A 20896-nucleotide genomic window follows, 5' to 3' on the forward strand; every position below is an offset into this window, starting at 1 on the left:
TTTTTGTTTAGTTTGTGGAGATTTGCATAGTAAGGATATGGTTTCTGGGAAATAGAGCAGTTTCCTAGTGGAGTTGTGAAGTTGACTATATGAATATTATTTCCCTCTTAACAATATCCTTAACCTTTCTGAATTACATGCTAAAGAGAGGCTGTGACTTCCAAGCTAGCCTTTCTTCTTTTTTAATGTTTTTATTTAAATCCAGTTAGTTAATATACAGTGTAGTATTAGTTTCAGGTATACAATATAGTGATTCAGCCCTTCCATATATCACCCAGTGCTCATGATGACAAGTGCCCTCCTTAATCCCAACACCTATTTCCCCCATCCTCCTCACCCACCTCCTCTCTGGTAACCATCAATGTGTTCTCTTTAATAAAGTGTCTGTTTCTTGGTTTGTGTCTCTAGTTTTTCCTTTGTTCTGGTTTTTAAATATGATTCACACGAGTAGAATCATATGGTATTTGTCTTTCTCTGGCTGACTTATTCACTTAGTATTATACTCTCTAGCTCCATCCACGTTATTGAAAATGGCAAGATTTCTCCTTCCCTTCCCTCCCCTCCCCTCCCCTCCCCTCCCCTCTCCTCCCCTTCCCTTCCTTTTTGTGCCTGAGTAATACTTGTAATACTTGATAGTATGTGTGTGTGTGTGTGTGTGTGTGTGTGTATGTGTATATATATATATACTGCATTTTCTTTAGTTGATGGACACTTGTCAACCTAGCCTTCGTTCTTGAATTTACTTTGTTTTTGAGCAAATACTATGCAGTACTTCTGTCAGGTGAACCTTACTCTGAAGATCCTATGGTTGAAGATTGAACAATGAAGATACATCAGGAGATGGTGGAGTTGAGTCCCCTGCCCATCAAGGATTTGTTACCCATCCTCAGTTAATAATATCTGGTTTTCAGAACCCTCTGCTTTGATATGGGCATTTAAACCAGTTGTGTAAGTGATGAAGAGGGTGCCCAGTAGCAACTCTGGCAACCAGTGTTTGTGGTGGGCTTTGCTAGATCAGTTCTTGCCTAACCATCCAAAACAGCAGCTGAGCACTTGGTGTGAACTGTGGAAAGTAGAAAACACTAACCTATCCTTGAAGATCTTGTGCCTGACCAGGGAAAAAGCAGCAAACAAATGGTGAGGTCGTTCTTGAAGATAGCATAGCTACTCAGGTAAATCTTATCAAATATGCTAGAGAAGACTAAAGAAAACCCATTGTCAGTGGAATGTATATAAAGTGCTAACTTCATTGAATGGAATCCCAGCTGTGCATGGGATATAAGCTCTGGAAGATGCCCAAGAATATGCAGTCATCCATGCTAAATGTGTAAATCCACTTAGGATCTGTCCCGATGCCCTCACTTTAGTTACGTTTCTTTGAATGTCATTTGGCATTTAGAGTTTGGAAACTACATTTAAGCAAAGTCTTGTGGCTGCAACTCAAAATGACCAGAGGTAGCCAGATCTATAGTTGCTAAGCAGTTAATAGGAGTCAGTCTTTAAGAGTTGAGCAACTGTGTGATTGTTCTAGCACCTGCTGGTGTTGAGAGGCCCATAGTACAGTTAGTCTGAAGGCATGGCATTCCCCAGAGTGAGGATGTCTCTGCCATCTGTTCCCTCTGTTCCTGGATACTGCTTGCTTGGTCTGGGATGAGTCTAAATACTCCTTTAAGTCCACACCAGTATCTTGCCCCACTGAGATAGCACAGTGTTGGGACCAGAGCACTGAGTGGCAGAGAGATAGCTTACTTCAGTGCCTGCTGTGCCATGTATTTACTGTATGACCTGGGGCAAGTACTCCTCTCTCTGGGCTTTTAGTCTTTTTTTTTGTGTGTAAAATACAAAGTACCTATTGTGTCTACTACATGTAGGAGAAGGCAAATTATGGCTGCTAAACAAGTACAAGGTATTAACTCCAAGGCTGATTTGTTTTTCCCTATCCCCTGTTTCCAATTTGGGGGGTACTCTCTTCCTCGTTGATTCAATATGTTCAGGTTACTAAAAAAGAATACCAGATATTCTAGGTAGCTTTATAGAGACAGAAATTTGACTCACAGTTGGGGGGTTAGGGAGGACAATATTAAGGTGCTGGCAGATTTAGTATCTGGTGAGAACTTGCCTCCTGGTTCACAGATGGCTGTCTTTTTGCTGTGGCCTCATGTGGTGGGAGGGCTAAGGAAGCTCTCTGGGATCTTTTTTTATAAGGCCGCTCATCCCATTCATGAAGACTCCACCCTCATGACTTGGTCACCTCCCAAAGACCCCACCTCCAACTGCTGTCACATTGGGGGTTAGGTTTCAACATAAGAATGTTGTCAGGGGCATAAACATTCAGTCTATAGCACCGACTTTGCCAGTTATTTATATTAATGGGCATTTCTTTGTTAAACTATTTTGTTACAGTTCTTTGTGTGCTTGTCTTTGACCCAGTCATACTTTCTAAGTATTTTGTAGGGCAAGGAGTGGGCTGTAGATCTTCTTTAAGGTCTGGATCTGTTTTCAAGCATTGCTTTTTAGTTGTACCTGAGCTGAATTAAATTGCTAAAAAAAGTGATATACTTTAACAACAGTAATAGCAGCAGATATTTACCAAATGCTTATTTTTGTGTCAGGTCCTATGTTAGGCACTGTACTTGGAATCTTCTCAAATCCTTGCAATTTCCTTGTGAGGTACCAATGTATTCCCTCTGTTTTACATATGAGGGAGACTAAGGCTCAAAGATGTTAGATAGCCTGTCCATAGCTAGTTAGATTGTGAACACTGGCTCCTGATTCTGGAACTCTTTTCTCTCTTAACTCACTGTGCTCTTTTACTTGTCCCCGCCCCCCCCCCCCCCCCCCCACGGAATGTTGCTGGGCTGCCTGTAAGTCATTGTTATTCAATGCCCATGTCATGAAAATAAAATTGGCTGGAAGGAGGGACCTTGATAATCTTCTGGTTGAACCTTGGGGATATATATTTGAAGGAACTGGGTTCCTTGCAGAGGTCAAGTGATTAATGTTCAAGGTCTTCCCCCTATTTAGTGATGATTTTCTTCACATTTATTTAAAAAATCAACTTAGGAACGTGACTTAACACGTAGTGTACTTTTAATGAAATCTACATTCTTTGATTATCCAGAATTCTTCCTTGATTGCAAGGCTCCAAACTGAATACTTTTAAATTCTAGCCCATCCCTACATCCTGGTCATGTGGAACGACACTGCCATCTAGTGGATGATTCTTTTTTAAATCATTGTATGTGTCAAGCTCTAAGAAGCTTCAAAGACAATATTCACTTAACCCATTCACTGCATGCTTCTGTGAGTTTATTCAGGTGTTGAGCATATTATAGAGAGTGAAAGGAATGATTGGCTTTCCTGGAATTTACAGTCTAGGACAATGTCCCTTTTCCAAGAAGCATGGAATGATTGGTGCATCTCAGACAAGCTGGTAGGTTCACTGCTTCTCAAGTAACAAGCAGAGAAATGATTTTGAGGGCTTGACTGCCATGAGGGCTTGACTTCTGGCCCATGAGTCCATTGCACGATGAGAGTCTAAGCATGTGATGAATTCTGTGACCCAGATGAGCAGGGTCATTAGCAGAAGAAACATACCATTCCACTTGGATTTCTTTCCCTTTCCTTTGGAAATGCATTGAGTTACGCTTTCTTCTGAGAACTGGACCACTGCTGGCCACATAGAGATCAGTTCTTTCATTAATAAAGCATCTCTTGAATGCCTACTATGGACCAGGCACTGTTCTGTAAGCTAGAATAGTAAAGTGGAAAAATGAGACAGTCTTTGCTCTTATTGATGTTATATTGCAGTAGGCAAAACAAGAAAACATAGAAGAGAATTTTACATAATGATAAGAAAATAAATTGGGAGATGGGTTATCCCAGGATATCTTTATCTTATGTATAATAATGTGGTCAATGAAGTCTTTTCTAAAGAGGTTAACCTTTGAATTGAAACCAGAAGGATGAGAAGGACCACCAAGAGAAAAGCTAGAACAAAAAAAAAAAAAAAAAAAAAAAGAAAAGAAAAAGAGAAAAGCTAGAACAATGTTCTTTAAATTGTGGATGTGTTGGGGTGCCTGGCTGGCTCAGTTGATAGAGTATATGACTCTTGATCTCAAGGTTGTAAGTTCGAGGCCCATGTTGGGTGTAGAGATTACTTAAAGGATTTTAAAAAATGGTGAGTGTGTCCTAAAAATCTGAATTACTGGGTCGTGAAATAGAATAGAGGAAGCTAGAACGGAAGAAGATAAGGCATGTTTTTTAGGTCATAATGGAAAAGGTTTTTCTTACTGTATCTTAAATTTTTTAAAAATTGAATATTTATGTACAAATCAAAACCACAATGAGATACTATGACACAACAGTCAGAATGGCTAAAATTAGCAAGACAGGAAACAATAAATATTGGTGAGGATGCTGAGAAAGGGTTCCTCTTACACTGTTGGTGGTAATGCAAGCTGGTACAGCCATTCTGGAAAACAGTTTGGAGGTTCCTCAAGAAGTTAAAAGTAGAGCTACCCTATGACCCAGCAATTGTACTATTAGGTATTTACCCCAAAGATACAAATGTAGTGATCCGAAGGGGCACCTGCACCCATTATTCATAGCAATGTCTGTAATAGCCAAACTGTGGAAAGAGCCAAGACTTCCATTGACAGATGAATGGATAAAGAAGTTGAAGTACACACACACACACGCACAATGGAATATTATTCAGCATCAGAAAGGATGAATACTTGTCATTTGCATCGACGTGGTTGGAACTGGAGGGTATTATGCTGAGTGAAATAAGTCAGAGAAAGACAATTATCATATGGTTTCACTTATGTGGAATATAAGAAACAGTGCAGAGAATCATAGAGGAAGGGAAGGAAAGCTGAATGCGAAGTCGTCAGAGTGGGAGACAAATCAAGAGACTCTTAACTATAGGAAACAAACAGAGTTGCTAGAGGGGAGGCAAGTGGGGGCATGGGGTAACTGAGTGATGGGTGTTAAAGAGGACACATGATGCGATGAGCACTGGGTGTTATATGCAATTGATAAATTATTGAACGCTACATCTGAAAATAATGATGTACTATATGTGGCTAATTGAACTTAAATTTAAAAAATTAAATATTTATCAAGGAGAAAAGGTTTATAAGCAGAAGGAACACTCAAGTACAAAATTGCATGGCAGGAAAGCATTTGGAGTGTTATGGAACAAGGGAGTCCATCTGGGAGGCTGGAGCACAGTGCAAGTGTACTGGGGGTGGCTGGAAGGTGGGACAGGTGAGCAGGTCACAGAGTCTTGCAGACCGTAGTGGAAACCAGAGAAAGGCATTGAGAGAGTTGTGAGAAGCTCTGAGTCAAATTTTAAGAAAGCTCTTCTGACTGTTGGGTGTGGACTGCATTGAGAAAGAAAGTGGGGAAACCAATTAGGAGAGAAGTATAACCGCCTAGAGATGCATGGCTGACTTAGGGAAGAAGCTGGGATTGAAGCCCATCTGCTGTGAAGTGCCTGGTGATAGTGACAACAAATGTGCACACAGCACTTTTTTGTGTTCCAATTGTTCATATCCTTTAGCTCATTTGCTCTGGACTCAGAGCAAGGGCAGATACTGTCTCCCACCTCCAGGTGTGGGAAAGAGCCCCAGAGAGGATAAGTGACTTGAGCAGATCTCTCCAGCTAGGGAATGCTAGAACTGCAAGTCCAAGCCAGGTGTTTGCTGTTAGCTCTCTGACTGATGCTGGGCTCTGCTCTTAGAGGAGTTTCCTCCATTGCTGTCTAATTGCAGGAGCCACTTTGCAAATTTCCAGAATGATTTTTTCTTCAGTTGCAGTGTCACTTGGCAAGCCCAAGCCAGGAGGGTGTTTGAGGTGTGTCGGTAGTCAGGGGAAGTGGATGCATCCCTAGTGTAAGTGTGTTGGATTTGCACCACAGGGGAAATGAAAGGCTGCAGGAACATATGGGGCTTAGCTGGCAGGAGCCTAGGTGGAAGGGATGTTAGCCCAGTGGTCTGAATGGCCATACCTGGGGAGGAGGGGGTGCAGCACTTCCTGAAACTGTGCCTCCAAATAAAGATCTCTCAGTCCTCAGATGCCAACTTGCTCTATTTGAAGGCTTAGAAGTACCCCCAGGGGCAGCCCGGGTGGCTCAAGTGGTTTAACGCTGCCTTCAGTCCAGGGCCTGATCCTGGTGGAGATCAGGGATTGAGTCCCACATCAGGCTCCCTGCATGGAGCCTGCTTCTCCCTCTGCCTGTGTCTCTGCCTCTCTCTCTCTCTGTGTCTCATGAATAAATAAATAAAAAATATATATATAGATATATATCTATATATATATCTATATATATATATGAAATGTCCCCAGGCTTAGCCCTTCATTTTATTTTTATTCAGCACTTAGCAGACTAGCTTCTGTGTGTTAATATATTGTCCTGGGAGGAAGTTGCTCACAGGAGAACTGAATGGGCTGTTTGTACTCTCCCAGGGTTTGCAGTTTTTCTGTTTATTTACATAATTATTTAATATCTCTTTTCTTCACTATGCTGTAAGCTCCACGAAGGAACTTTCTTTTTGTTGATGGTTGAATGAATGAATGATTTACCATGTCCTTTAGATAGAAAGATAGTGCCGTATTTGGTGTAATGGCAGGTAAGTGCTATTTTGGGTTTCTTCTGCAGGGTTCTTGACAAGGGAACCCTGGAGGTCATGTTTCTGTGGGGGCTTTGCTTGTCTTTGTAAAGTATTTTGTGCAGTGGTTTCTGACCCCTTAATTTCTAAAGAAAACAGAGTTGTGTTTCCTACTAGCAGGATATTCGTTTCTATTAAAAAGTACTATTTTTTTTTTTCGTTGAAATGTGCATTCAGTGTCATTTTCTGTTTTGAAACAATGAGGTGACATAGTGACTGTGGAAGGCTACAGCTTTCTCGTGATAGTTGAGGTACTTTGAAGCATAGCATCTTGCTACTCCACACACACACACACACACACACACTCATTTTCTTCTCTGAGATCTATACCCCCCATCAGTGGTTTAGTTGTATTCACGTGTGGGTCTTTTTAGGCCCCACGGTTCCCTTTTCCCCCATCTGCACAGAGGGAGGACCTAGGTTAGGATGGAGTAACATAATTACCCTGCTGGGGTAAACTCACAGTTTGTTCTTTGACCACAAAGAAAGAATGGGAAACTTGTGTGGAAATGTCCTTTTCTGAGTCCCCTGCCCTCTAACAGCATGTTTAGTTCATTCCTAAAGGGATGGGGATAGCCCTGCAGGTTGCTCTTTTTTTCTCCTTAAAGATTTGTCTTCCATGGAACCCTCATCTGCCCCAGGGTGTGTGGAGGCAGTATAGCCTGCTAGTTTAAAGATGATCAGGGGGCCTGGGTGGCTCAGTTGGTTAAGCATTTGCCTTTAGCTCAGGTCATGATCTCAGGATCCTGGGATTGAGCCCTGCTTTGGGCTCTCTGCTTAGGGAGTCTGCTTCTCCTTCTGCCCCTGTGCTCTCTCTCTCTCTCTCTCTCAAAAAAAAAAAAAAAAAAAAAAAAAAAAATCTTAAAAAAAAAAAAAAGTTGATTGAGAGTCAAGGCACCTGGGTGTGCAGTCAGTTAAGCATCTGACTCAGTTTTGACTCAGGTCTTGATCTCAGGGTCCTGCGATGGAGTCCCTGCATCAGGCTCTGTGCAGGGTCTGCTTATGATTTCTCTGTTGCTATCCCTCTGTACCCCCCTATGTGCTTCCTCTTTCTTTCTCAAATAAATAAGTACCTCTTTAAAGGTGATTGAGGGTCTTGGATGCTGATCCACAAGTACAGAAATCCTAACTCTCCTATGTACTAGCTGCTGCAGCTTCCTTAATGTTAGCAGACTTTTTCCTCCTGTAAACTAGAGGTAATGAGAGTATCTTCTTCTTTTTTTTTTTAAGATTTTATTTATTCATGAGAGACACAGAGAGAGAGAGGCAGAAACATAGAGGAGAAGCAGGCTCTCTGTGGGGAGCCCGATGCGGGACTCCATCCCAGGACCCCAGGATCATGCCCTGAATCAAAGGCAAGACGCTCAACCACTGAGCCACCCAGGCATCCCGAGAGTATCTTCTTTTTAATAATGGAATGAGGATTAAATAACTACAGTTAATGAGGAGTGAGTAACAACCTATGCACACCTGAGGGTATGGTGCCTGGCACAAAGTCAAGTCCTCGACTGACTGTTGTCATTATTCTCATGTCTGTTTTGTACTGTTTGAATTGTTATTAAAAACCATCTCCAGAGATTTTTCTAGCTTGCTTGCTGAATGCTCTCCTTGGATAGTGACCAATTTTTCTCTTAAATTCTGTCTTGTTTGTAGGCAGACAGCCAAGTAGACTTGGTCCGGCAGCATTTCTATGAAGTATCCCTGGAGTATGTCTTCAAGGTGCAAGAAGTCCAAGAGAGAAAGATGTTTGAGTTCGTGGAGCCTGTAAGTATATGCTCAGGGTTTAATGGTTATCCACACTTTGATCCCCAGCCCTCATTCCACTGCGTAGATGACAAAATGCTCTAGGTTGTTGATGAAGAGGTTGACCAGCTCTGGCGCTCTGCCTTCTGCTATGTAGCAGCACTCTGTCGATCTGGCTACCCTGGATTGTCCCCTGTGGCCATTCCTTTGCAACCTGAGCAGCAATGATGGTCCATTCAGTGGTAGTTGCGTCCTCAAGCTCCCCTGTATTCTGCTAATTGGTTTCTAGGTGGAAGGAGGGCAGGAGCCAGAGTTTTCATCTTGCCCAACAGTAGTGATTATACCTTAACTTTTCACCCTTTCCACCCCCTTCCCTTCTTCTTCAAATAAGGCCTAAGGCAAAAGGAGAATGCCTTCCTCTTTTTGTCTGCTCAGCTCGAAGCCCCTCTGCGCTCCTTCCATGCATTAAGAGGTGCTATGTAAAGTGATTTCTCATTGTAGTTTGTTATAATTGGGCAGCAGGGAGATTGTGCTTGCTGAACCATGATGGGATTTGGACTTGGTCACTGTGTCCCAGTGGTTACAGAAGATTGTAGTGTAGAAACAAGTCCGGCTTTAGTTGAAGCCACCTTCGCATGGTTGTGGCTTTGTGCAGTGGTGGTGGTGCTGTACCCTGTTGTGGCACTCTGAATGCACATTATGAAGATGTCCTGGAAACAATAAGAGAGCTTGTGGGCCTCAATTTAAAACTCTTGCAGACCTTGGATTCTTAATTAAAAATGCAGCCTGTGATTTAGACCCAAGCCTGGGGTCTCTATAGAAATGATTCTTACCTACCTAGATGTAAGAAAGTGATTTTCTTAAACAAGAATCAAAATGTAAGAAACTGAAAGAAAATAACCACTGTTTTTAGTAAAAAGTGTTCTGTGCTCCATTTCTAATTTATAAACTTCTAGGATGCTTTTTAGGCATATAGACTTGCTAATAGTTTGATCAGTCTCCAGTTGGCTTTGGAATCTGATGCTTAGATTTCTTATTATACTGGAACTGTGATCTGGGGATTCCACTCTCTGCCACCTCATCTGGCAACTTCTTTAAGGTCTTTAATTACCTCAGTCTTCTTATCTGAAAATTAGACACTTTAGAGCCAACTTCCTGTCTAGTAGTGGTCTCTGTCACAGTCTCAGGTCAAAATCCCCATGTTTTTTGCAGGGTCTGTGTGGTGGGAGAAGCCATCTGTTAGAGAAACTGAGCTGATTGATTTCTCTGTTAAGGGCACAGAGGTGTTTGTTTGTTTGTTTGTTTGTTTTTGTTTATAAGATTTTTATTTATTCATGAGAGACACACAGAGAGAGGCAGAGAGACAGGCAGAAGGAGGAGCAGGCTCTATACAGGGAGCCCGATGTGGGACTTGATCCCGGGACTCCAGGATCACACCCTGGGCTGAAGGCAGGTGCCAAACCACTGAGCCACCGGGGATGCCCAAAGCTAGCTTTTCAGTGAAGGTTTACTGAAGACTGTTTCCTCTGGTCTGGGCAGGCATTCAGATCCTCTCAGAGAATTAGCCTTGGGCATTTTAAGTTGATTTTACCAGAATTTGTAGAGGGAAAAAAAATCCAGTGTGATTGTAATAATCTTTATGTGCACATTGATATTACTCTACAATTGCCTGCTTTTGAGGACTTGGATTTTAATTGGCCCATCATACTTCTTTGAAGTGATTTTGTTGTTGTTGCTGTCCAGTTTGATCTCCTAGTAAGTATTCCTAGTGAGTCAGGAACTGTATCTCTTAGCTTTTGCTGGATAACAACCACAAAACCTCATAAAACAGTAGATATTTATTTCTCTTAAATCTGAGGGTTTCAGCCAACCTGTCTGTACTCAGCTGGATGACTGCTGATCTAGGTGGGTTTTCCTTCTCCTCCCTCCCCCTCATTTTCTTTCTCCTCTTTGTGTTTGTTTGCCCCTTCCCTTCCCTTCCCTTCCCTTCCCTTCCCTTCCCTTCCCTTCCCTTCCCTTCCCTTCCCTTCCCTTTTTTCCTTCTTTCTTAAATAATCTTTCTATTTCCTCGCACTTACTTTTAGTATATCAGTGTCTTGAATTTTTGAGAGGCAGTATAATCATTGGTAAGGGCTCCAGAGCCAGACTGCCTAGATTTAAATCTCAGGTCAGCCATTTCCTATCTGTGTGTTCTTGGGGAAGTAATTAATTTCTCTGAGCCTGAGATTCCTCATCTGCAAAATGAGTATAATAATACCATCTGCCATATAAAGATGTTAGGAGGAATAAGTAAGTTCATCCATGTATGATGCTTAGAATAGAGTAAACCTAATTAGCACCCAGTTAGTATATAATTGCTAATTAGCACCCAGTTAACAATTACTATTTATCATAAGATAGAGAAATATGTAAGCTTCATTCAACCTGGGTCTGCTCAGATGAGCAAACAAGTCAAGTGCCAATATTAATAGGGCCTACCTGTTTTAATATAAAAATTTTTGGTAAAAAAAAAAAATTTTTTTTTTGGTAAATCTGAAAGCGTTTGCTTACTATAGAGAAATTGCTATGCTGTTTCCGAGGAGTTCAAAGCCTTATTAGGGAAGCAAGATGTATAGAGAGGTAGCTAAGGGAGCAAGTAGCTCAGTGCCAGGTGGAACAGGAGGAATCATGCATGGAAGTGCCAGAAGGGTTTTAAAGAGTGGAAAACTGTTGGGATTTGTGGATGTTTCCTAGGCCATGCAGTGAGGCACTGGGAGAGCTAATGAAAAAAATTTCTGGTCCCCTGTTAGAATGAAAAGAAAGTGATAGGAACTTGCCCAAAGTTAAATTAAATGAATTGGTTAAGAGGCTGTATATAGAATTCGTTAAACCTTCACTTTTTTATAGAAGTTGATGTTGCTCAACCCACCCGCTTATGGGCAGGTCAGTTGTTTGGGAGCTGTGGATAGCGGGAGGGATTGATCCAGAACACTGCTGATTACATCCGTGGTTGTCAAAGTCTGAGAAATGTACTCTCAGGCTCCACCCTAGACCCCAAAACTGAGGGTGAACCCCTGTTGTATCTCTTTTCGTAAGGCCTCTAAGGTGATTCTGTTGTACATTTAAGTTTGAGCCCCTGGCAGAGATTGTGCAGGAGACCCTTGAAATAACAGTTGATGATTAGGTGTAACTGTGTTATATGCTAATGATCCGTTCACCTCCAGAATGTCATCAATCTTTACACTGTCTCTGAGGGTAGGTAATTGCTGTTTTATGTCTGTTTTCAGATGAGGAAATGGAAGCACATTTATTCTCTAAGGTGACATCTGGTACCTAGCAGAACTGGAATGGTCTTGCTCTTGGTCTCTCTGAAACAGTATTTGATTGCTTACTGGTGGAAAGGAAACCACAAAATTTATTGAACTAAACTGCTGGGGTACCTGGTATGGGTATTCATATTTTGAGGTGGTTGCTGTTAAGGGAATCTTCCAGCCATTCAAGGAACCTCCATGCATATTGACTATGTTCATTTGTTTCTTAGAAAGTAACTTTAAGTACCAGGTTGTTCTTGACATTCAGGAAAACAAAAACAAAAACAAAAAAGTTCACCGTTCCAAAGCAGAAAATTCAGACTTCAGGGATCAAAACCATATTTTTGTGTGTGTGTGTGCCCTGGAAGCCTTTATTTTCTTGTTGAGGTACTAAATGTTCTGGAGATTTTGGACTGCAGATAATGACATCCTGATTTCTTGAAGGTGAAACCACATAATGTTTGTTCCCTGAGTTTTCATAATTGAAGGCTACAGAGAACTCACTCCCCGCATTCATCAGACACTGCATCCTCTGAGTTGTACCTTGCAAATATTTCATGCTGCTGTGACTTCCTGTCCTTTCTTACTACTTCTGCCCCATTGTAGGTCTTCATTTTTTCCTTTGATTTGTTGCATGCTATCTTGGGCTCTCCCCTTCCCCAGGCTGTGCTGGACACTGCCACCACACTGCATCTTCTGACATGTACATCTGAGTATATCCCTCTTGCTGACTGCTCCAGTGGGCGCTCCTGTGTTAAGGCCATTGCATAGGTAATCTCAGTCTTTACCACCACCCCAGTGCAGGAGTAGGTAGCATTAGTGTCCTCTTGGAAAAGAGGAGTTGCAGGGCGTTAACATGGCTTGCCCAGTACAACTTTTAATCGCTCTACTGTCTGCTTTTCTCTTTGTCATGCAAATGAATGATTCTTGGTGGTTATATTTGTTTGTGAGGGCTGCCATAACAAAGTATCACCAGCTGGGTTCTCAGAAACTTACTATGTCTCATAGTTCTAGAGGTTTGAAGTCCAAGATCAAGGTGTCAGCAGGGCCATGCTCCCTCTGATACCTGTAGGGAAATTATCTTTTCTTCTCTCTAGCTTCTGGGCTAGCTTCTTCCCTCTAGCTTCTGTGTTGCTGGCAGTATTGGCATTTCTTGCTTTATAGGTGCATCACTGCTGTCCCTTGGCCTTGTGTAGCTATCATCTCTCTGTTTCTGTCCAAATATCCCTTTTTTATGAGGACACTGGTCATTTTAGTGTCCTCCTGGCCTAATTTTAAGTTGATTACCTCCATGAAGACTCTTTTCAAATAAAATCATATTCTGAGTTACTGGGATTAGGGCTTCAACATAATTTTTTTGTCAGGGTTGGGGGAACACTATTCAGCCTATAGCAATAGCTTTATTCTATGAATGGAAGCAACCTAAATTTATCAGATAGTCCAGAATGGTACAACTGTCACTAAATGAAGCACTTAATGTTTTTGCTTACTTAAAAAAATGTATATAGCTATGTTATCTGGTTGGACAGAGGAATAGATTTTTTTTTTTTTTTTTTAGTCATTTTCTGAAGAAAACAAGGATGGGGGTCCTTGAAGGCAAAGGGAAGGGGGAAAGGCCTTTCTTTGGCATTTCCTTTGTTGTGCTGTGATTGTGTGTCGCTGACTGTTCAGGGAACAGCCTATGTGGACGTGCTGATTTATCTGCCAGCTAAGGTGAGGCTACAACAAGCTTGAGTGCAGGCATTTCTTTAAGGCAGACAGATGATCCCATCTCTGAGAGCTTTCTGTGAGCCTCGCCCCGCCCTCTGGGAGTGGACTTCCATTCTCCACCGGGTGCTGGATTCAAAAGGTCATGCGGTGTGTGGGAAGGGGATGTCAGGAGGTGGGCGAGGAGAAGAGCAATGCTGCCAGAGGAGAAGGGAAGTGGGCCAAAGATAACAATACCTATGGAATCATTTCCCACAGAGAAGCAGACAATCAAGCATGATATCAAAGGAAGTGATAATCAAAATAAATACCAATAACTCTCTGCCTTTGGAGTACTTGGTGTGCATGCCCAGGTGGTGTCTTAGTGGGCTGTTGGAAGCCCTGTTGACTTTAAGGGGCTAGGTAAATCAGAGTTAATAGGAGAAATGACTTTAGAATTCACTGCGTATCTCCTGCATTATTAGTTCAGTGCCTTGGAAAAGTGATGAGTGGGCATAGCATTCAAGAACGGAGGGAAGGAAAAGATAAAGATACAGTTTTCATTGTGAACACTGACACTAGGTTTGACATAAGGACCTCTTCTTCTTTATTATTGGAGCCATCTAGGAGGAAAAGCCTGAGCTTTCCTCTCAAAACAGTATTTTATACAGGAGAGGTTCAAAAGCTTCCATCATCATTCATGAAAATAATTCATTATTAGTCTGTGGTGACTCTATGTGGTTTACCACCTGTTAATTGATTTGTACTAGTGATTTATATGTGGCATCATTAGATATTTTTTATGCCAGAGGACCCAGGAAGGCCTCCTTTCTGACCTCCCATGAGAATCTAAGAGAATACTTGCTCTAGGGACAATAGTGGTGGGAAGTCAGGATATCATATTATTTAAAAGCTGGATTTTGTCTGACTTCACAGTGTAGAGCTCTTTGTTAAACTGGGCCAGGCATGTGGCTTAGTCCAAAGACCATTCTTTTCTCTGAGCTTAGGTAGAGTAGCACATACTTAGTGCTTATGTTCTTGTCACAAGCCAACCAAGAGGGAGATGAGCAGGGGTGGGCTGAGTTTCCTTTACCATCATTGTTAGGGGTGCCTCTCAGAAGAGGAGAGTTACGTGAAAAAACAAAGTGAGAATATGTTTAATTACTAAAGATATGTTCATTTTAGGGACTGGAAAATTAAATAGCACTATTTAATAAAGCAACTGTATCCTGATGTTAACATGTGTTAGAGGCAGGTCAGGGAGGTCAGAGTGGACCAGTCAGAAAATGCGAGTTGGCATTGGAAGATTCAAGGAACAGGTATGGGGTCCTCAAATGCAGTACGACAGAGCATGTGACAAAGTAAAGTTCTGGTTCTTCTAAAACCTAGTTGAGGCTTTTATTACAATCTTTTCTTCAGGTTGAGATTTGGAACTGAGGCAAGATGTGTAGAACTTGGGAAGGGGCCAAGGAAGCCTAACAACAGTAGGTTTGTGGGTAGATTCTGGGAGGAAATAAGGCAGGAGCATTGGTTGAACTTGGTGAAGTGAAGACTGGCAGGGCTCAGGTGGGAACATTAATAGTTTTCTTTGTCTGAAGGTGTGTTGTGAGAAACATGCTGAACAGATGTTTTCAGTCTTCACTGAACACCAGACCACACTGTGAATGGACTTAATACCTTTTAGTTCAAGGAGATTTAAATGAGAATTTCAGGGAACCATCATAACTGAAGACATGGGTACATCTATAGTGTTTATATGTGGATAGTTTAGGGAAAGCACAGAAGCACACTTGAGTGGAAGTCCGATCTGGATGATTTTCTTTGATTTGACTTTGCCTGTTAATTGCAGACTCGGAACATACCAGCTTCCTCTTCTCCCCTCTTTGTTGGCTGCCAATATAACCACACTTTTCCCCATGGTAACCTGATATTACAGATGTATTTGATGGAGACTGAGTTGGATTTGAAGGAGACTGGTCTTCAATTTCTGAAGAAGTGATTTTTTTTTAGAAGGCTCTGAGGTTGAGGAAGAGCTTGGATGTTGGTGCCAAGGAGACCTGATTTCAAATCCTGGTTGCTATGTAATGTACTTTGTCTTTTGGAGGAACTTATTTAACCTTTCTGAACTTGTGTCCTCAATATTGAAATGGAGACAACAGTGGTACTTACCTACTGAGTTAATGTTTAGTGAGAGCTGGCATACGATGTTACAGTGCCTGGCATACAAGTAGTGCTCAGTAGATGATAGGCATTTTTATTATTTTATTCTAGTCTTTCAAACCAAGGTTGGGAACTCAGGTAAAGCTGCATACCTATTTGGCGTGCTTATGTGAACTCTGCCCTTCTTTCATTACAGCTACTGGCGTTCTTGCAAGGACTCTTCACTTTCTATCACCATGGTTATGAACTGGCCAAGGATTTCAGCGACTTCAAGACTGAGTTGACCATTAGCATACAGAATGTGAGTGGGCAAAGGGACAGACAGGTTTCCTTTCTCTGGTTGAGGAAAGGAAAGAACAAAGTATGGGTCTGATTGCATAGAGATCACTTAACCTGGATTGGAATGCAGATGAAGAAGATGGGTCCTGTTTGGGTTCAAAGGGCAGCTGGAGGCAGGCATTTTTAGGGTGCTTCATGGCCCCAGGTTAGAGCATCATCCTCTTTTCCATTATTTCTAAGTACTATTTATGTTCTCGGAAGTCCTGCTGATATTTTTGTTTTAAATGTGTAGCACCAGAATCAGGATTTCCTTTGGCAGTGGAAGGCCCAGCCTCATTTCTGTGCATCTAGCTGCCTGGCCACAAGAGACCTTGGAGTGTGTTCAGGGGCTGGGGGTAGGGCACACATGCTGGCCTGCAGCTCAGAGGATATGATCTTGTTCAACTTTCAGTGAGGCTGACAGGAAATCCAAGACAGACCCGTTTACTCCCAGTTGCCTTCACCAAACTTTAACCAGCAGGACATTTTGGTCTCAGAATCGTGCTGAAGGCCCTTTGGTTAGCAGTTACTGGTCCTCAGCCACCTGTTCACTATGTGGCTGGCTATATTAGCCTACATGTTGTCTTTGTCTCTAGATGATGCTGTGTGGAAAAGAAATCCAAGTGTGTCCTTGTGAGTTATATCGCATGGGTTTAAAAGCCTGGAGCTTGCCCTGCCATGGTTCTCTATGTTTTGGAAACAAGAAGTTGCAGAGTCTCGCACAAGGTTTCACAAAGCATGGCTTTCCCTTAGGCCAATTTCCTTAGGAGGTAGACTCAGAAGTGGAGGTTTACCTGTAGCAGGTTTACAGGGGAGCAGGGTTAGCAGAATCACCTGTGAGACAGAGGGCAGCAGACAGTTGCAGGAGTTGAGCTGTGAGGCCTCATTCAATACCCTGGGGTGTCCTGGACCTGATATGGACCTTCACCGTGGCCTGAATAGAAGAAAGGGTGTCAGACTTGGGACCCCTTCCCCTTTTGCCCCCAGCCTGAACTAGTCATGGGGTGCAGGTTGCCCTGGGGGAAAGGAGTTACCTTGAATGAAGTAGCTCCCTTTTGAGGAGGAAACCATCTGTGAACCATCAGCAAATGGTATTCCCTGCAGCTGGAGAAATAAGTCCCTCTGTCTTGTAGGGGGCTTGGGGACTATTCTGTGAACTGAGTCAGGATCCCTTGGGTGCTTGTTTAAATGCACATTTCTGGGTCCACAGGTACTAAATTAATCTTTAGGGGTGAGGCCTGGACATTTGCATTTTTCCCACATTCTCCAGATGGTTTTGATGGTCTTGAGAACCACAGAATCATTCTGGTGTAGGATTTTAAGGTCAAAGGATACTTCTTGAAAGTGAATATTTGCCTGAATTCCTGGGTGGCTAAATGTTCCTTATCTGGTTTTAGATCTAAGGATTCCATAGGTTGATGTTGTGAATTATTAGAGATGGGAACAAGGTTTCGTTTCTCTGATTTGAATAAAATTCCTTTCATCCTAGACAAGAAACCGCTTCGAAGGCACCAGGTCAGAAGTGGAATCACTGATGAAAAAGATGAAGGAAAATCCCCTTGAGCACAAGACCATCAGTCCCTACACCATGGAAGGTTACCTGTATGTTCAGGAGAAACGTGAGTGCTGGTGGCAAACAGTAGCTTGGGGTACCCTCATGCCTTTTGCCCAGGAGGTGGAGAGTGTATCTAGTAGTGCCTAACTTAAAAGCACAGGTTCTGTCAATACAGATTTGGATGAATGAGAGTAGTATAGTTGAGTTTTTTGAGAGAGGGGTATCCAAAAGGTCTTGTTTACCTCTCTTTGTATTTGCTTTGTAACTGGAAATTCCCTTGGGAACCTGGAATCCATTGAGGCTCTGTGGTGGTTTTTTCCTCCACAGTGTCCCACAAATGCCCTTGGATGGCTGTATCCATCACATGCTTGACAGAGAGGCTCTGGAAGGGCCTGGCATGCTAGACCTTATTGTTTCTCAGCAGTCATATTCTTGGGTGGACTGCATATGGAGTAATTTTGTTGGATTCAAGACTTGTTTCAGCAAGGACCAGTCATTACTTAAGCCCTCTCCCTCCTTTCTTCAGTTGCTATCATTTGAACACTTATATTTTATGAGAAGTAGAAACACAAACTCACTCTAATTGGTAGGAAGAGAAATCCATTGTCCCATTGATGTGGTCAAAGGAAGAAATGCCAGGTGCTGCTAACTCAGACTCCTCTGTGGTGACTCACAGACTCCTGTGCTAGGCCCAGGGAAAGACTTTTTAATGGGGCCGTGCTATGAGGGTAGCATTTCCAGACTTAGGTCATGGAGTGCTAGATATAAAAGGAGGTCAGTTCTTTTTTTCTTTAATGGATAGTTGTCATCTTCCATCCCTCCTTTTTGATTGGATGTGTTGCTCCTTCCCAATTCTTGCTGGTTCTGTCCTCTTTACTATTCTTTTGTTGATTCAGGACAAGGCAAATATCTCCACTCCTAGAAGCTTACTAATGGAACAGAGCACTTGATTTCAGTGATTTTCTGGTTAGTGATTACTCAAATTTTGGTTGGCCTTAAAATTGTTGCCTGGTGACAGTGGAGGCAGTAGTGGCGTTTTAGGTTGGAGGCATTGGTTGTCTTGAGGGTTTTATGCCCTTTTTTCTTACAGAGATGAGCTTGTTGAGGTTTATAAGAAGTGGAAAGTACCCTAGTGCTGTATTTTGTGTAGGCCTCAGTATAAGATGTTACCTTTTTTATCCAGTGAGAAGAACCACTCCAAAAAGTTTAAGGTCAACTTGAATATATAGTTGAATCTCCACTTAAAATACTTTATTTATTCATATTATTTACTTACATAGACTTTCACATTAATAATCCAATTTTATGCAAATATTTCACATGATTTTTAAAACAATGAATATCTTGATTTTCATTAGAGCCAGATTTTAACTCTCAAACACATGAGTCTAGTGTATCAGTGGATACAAGTCTATTCATTTGAAAGTATTGGTTAACTTATTACTTAGAAATAATTTGAAACTTACAGAAAAATTGCAAGAAGAGTATAAGGGACAACCATGTGCCCTTTATCCAGATGCATGATTTTTTACACTTTTTCTACTCTTAGAGCATTCTTTCTTTTTCTGGCTATATGCATACACACATCACAGTCATAGAGACACACACATACACACTGCCATTTTTTTCTGAATCCTTTTAAAACAGGTTCTGTACCCCCTGCTTCTTTAGTATGTATTTTCTAAGAATAAGGGTATTCTTTTTATGTCACCATAGTATAGTTACCATATACAGCAAATTTAACATTGATAAGATATTTAATGTAAATGACAGTTCATATTCCAGTTTTGTCAGTTGTCCCAGTAGTGCCCTTATAAAGTATTTTCTTTCCTTCTTCCTAGATAGGATTTTGTGCTGTGTTTACTTGTCATGATTTTTTTTTTCTTTTTTTCTTTTTTTTTTTTTTTACTTGTCATGATTTTAGACTCCTTTACTCTGTAATAGTTCCTCAGCTTTTCTTTGTCCTTCATGACATGGACATTTTTGAAGAATGTAAACCAGTTCTTTTCTAGAATTTTCTTCAGTGTGGATTTGTCTAATGTTTCCTGAAGATTAGATTCAGGTTAGGCATCCCTTGTCAAATCCTACATAAGTAACATTTGTGGTTTTCTTTGGGGATCACATATCATGGCACAGGATGGCCATCTGGCCCACATGGTGATGTTAATTTTGGCCACTCAAAGTATCCTTTGGTTTATCCACTCACTGTACAATCACTTTTTTTTCCTTGTAGTTCATTAACAGTCTATGAGGAGATGCCTTGAGACCATATCCTTCTTATCAAGCTTTGCCCTCCCTAGAGTTAACATCCATCAGCAGCTCTTGCCTGAACAGATTGTTACAGTGATGGTTGCAAAATGGTGATATCTCAGCTCTGTCACTCCACATTTATTAGATGCCATTTAGTGTACTGTGAGGAAGTGACCACCCTTCCTTCCTCATTCTTTCCTTCTCTCCTTATCCATCCATCCATCCATCCATCCATCATCCATCCATCCATCCATCCTTTTATTGTCAGGATGGACTTAAGGATTTCTGTTTTACTTGGTAGGCTGAATCCATATCCATTACTGTCTTTATTTGGATGCTCAAATTGTTTAAGATGCCATGCTTAAGAAATCTTTGTGTTGTGCTATCACTGGAATTTTTTTTCTGAGCCACAAAAATAAATTAGAATGGTTGTTATTTTTATCTTCGTTTTAGTGTATACACTGTTGTTTTTTACTTTTTTAGTTTCCTAAGCAACATTGCACACTTACTGTAGGCCTGATACAAAATTACTAAATCTTTGTTAAATCTCATGTTATTACTAATAAACAAACAAACAAACAAACAAACTTCTGCTCTATGATATCTGTGAGCATCTAAGGCTAGTGTTGAGGACCTTAGAGGCTAATAATACTAAGTATGCCTTCTTCATCTAATAATATTTTATTATTCAAAATAAAGTAATTGGCCAACCACCAGGTAAAATCAGAGACTGTATATTGAGGGACAGACTCCTTAGATTACATTTAGGTATTTATAGTTACTTCCATTTACATCTCTGTGTCAGAGTTTGTCTGTCTGCTTTTCGGATTATCTTGAGTTCTGCTAAAGTACAGGTTAGGGGTTTGGCAGTAGGTCAGAACCCCTGTACATCTTTGCAGAGAGTTGCAGAGCAGCTGTGTGGGAAGCATGAAGTTATTACACCAGATGGGAACAGTGACAGGCACTTTGAGGAGCTTTTCTGTTCTTTCCATAGTCCTCTTACTCCTGTCAGGGGAGAAAGGAAACTTCAAGTGGAGATAAATGATGGGAAAGTGAATTAATTTCCCCAGGGAACCTCTACATCCCTTATATTATAAGACCAATTGGATGCAGCATTTAGTGGGAAACAGTCTTCTTGGTCCCTTGGGAAAGCCCTAGGTCAGTTCCATTTCCAGCCTGTGGGATCAGATTTCTGCCTATTCCAGTCTAGCTGGTGG

General features: G+C 41.6%; 1 protein-coding gene across 17 annotated transcripts in view; it reads left to right on the top strand.

Annotated features, from left to right (window-relative positions):
- ARHGAP26 (Rho GTPase activating protein 26) overlaps positions 1–20896 on the top strand; it is a 418456-nt gene that overhangs the window by 114607 nt on the left and 282953 nt on the right. For all 17 annotated transcript variants that reach the window (XR_012031158.1, XR_012031159.1, XM_072826299.1 and 14 more), the window contains 3 exons: positions 8331–8441; positions 15753–15857; positions 17364–17493. Coding sequence is in view for 15 of the 17 variants with exons in the window: in XM_072826299.1 (XP_072682400.1) it covers positions 8331–8441; positions 15753–15857; positions 17364–17493 (346 nt within the window). In the remaining 2 variants the exon portion in view is untranslated. The remainder of the gene's footprint in view (positions 1–8330; positions 8442–15752; positions 15858–17363; positions 17494–20896) is intronic.

This window comes from Canis lupus, chromosome 5 (genome assembly GCF_048164855.1).
Source record: "Canis lupus baileyi chromosome 5, mCanLup2.hap1, whole genome shotgun sequence".
NCBI classification, from domain to species: Eukaryota; Metazoa; Chordata; class Mammalia; order Carnivora; family Canidae; genus Canis; species Canis lupus.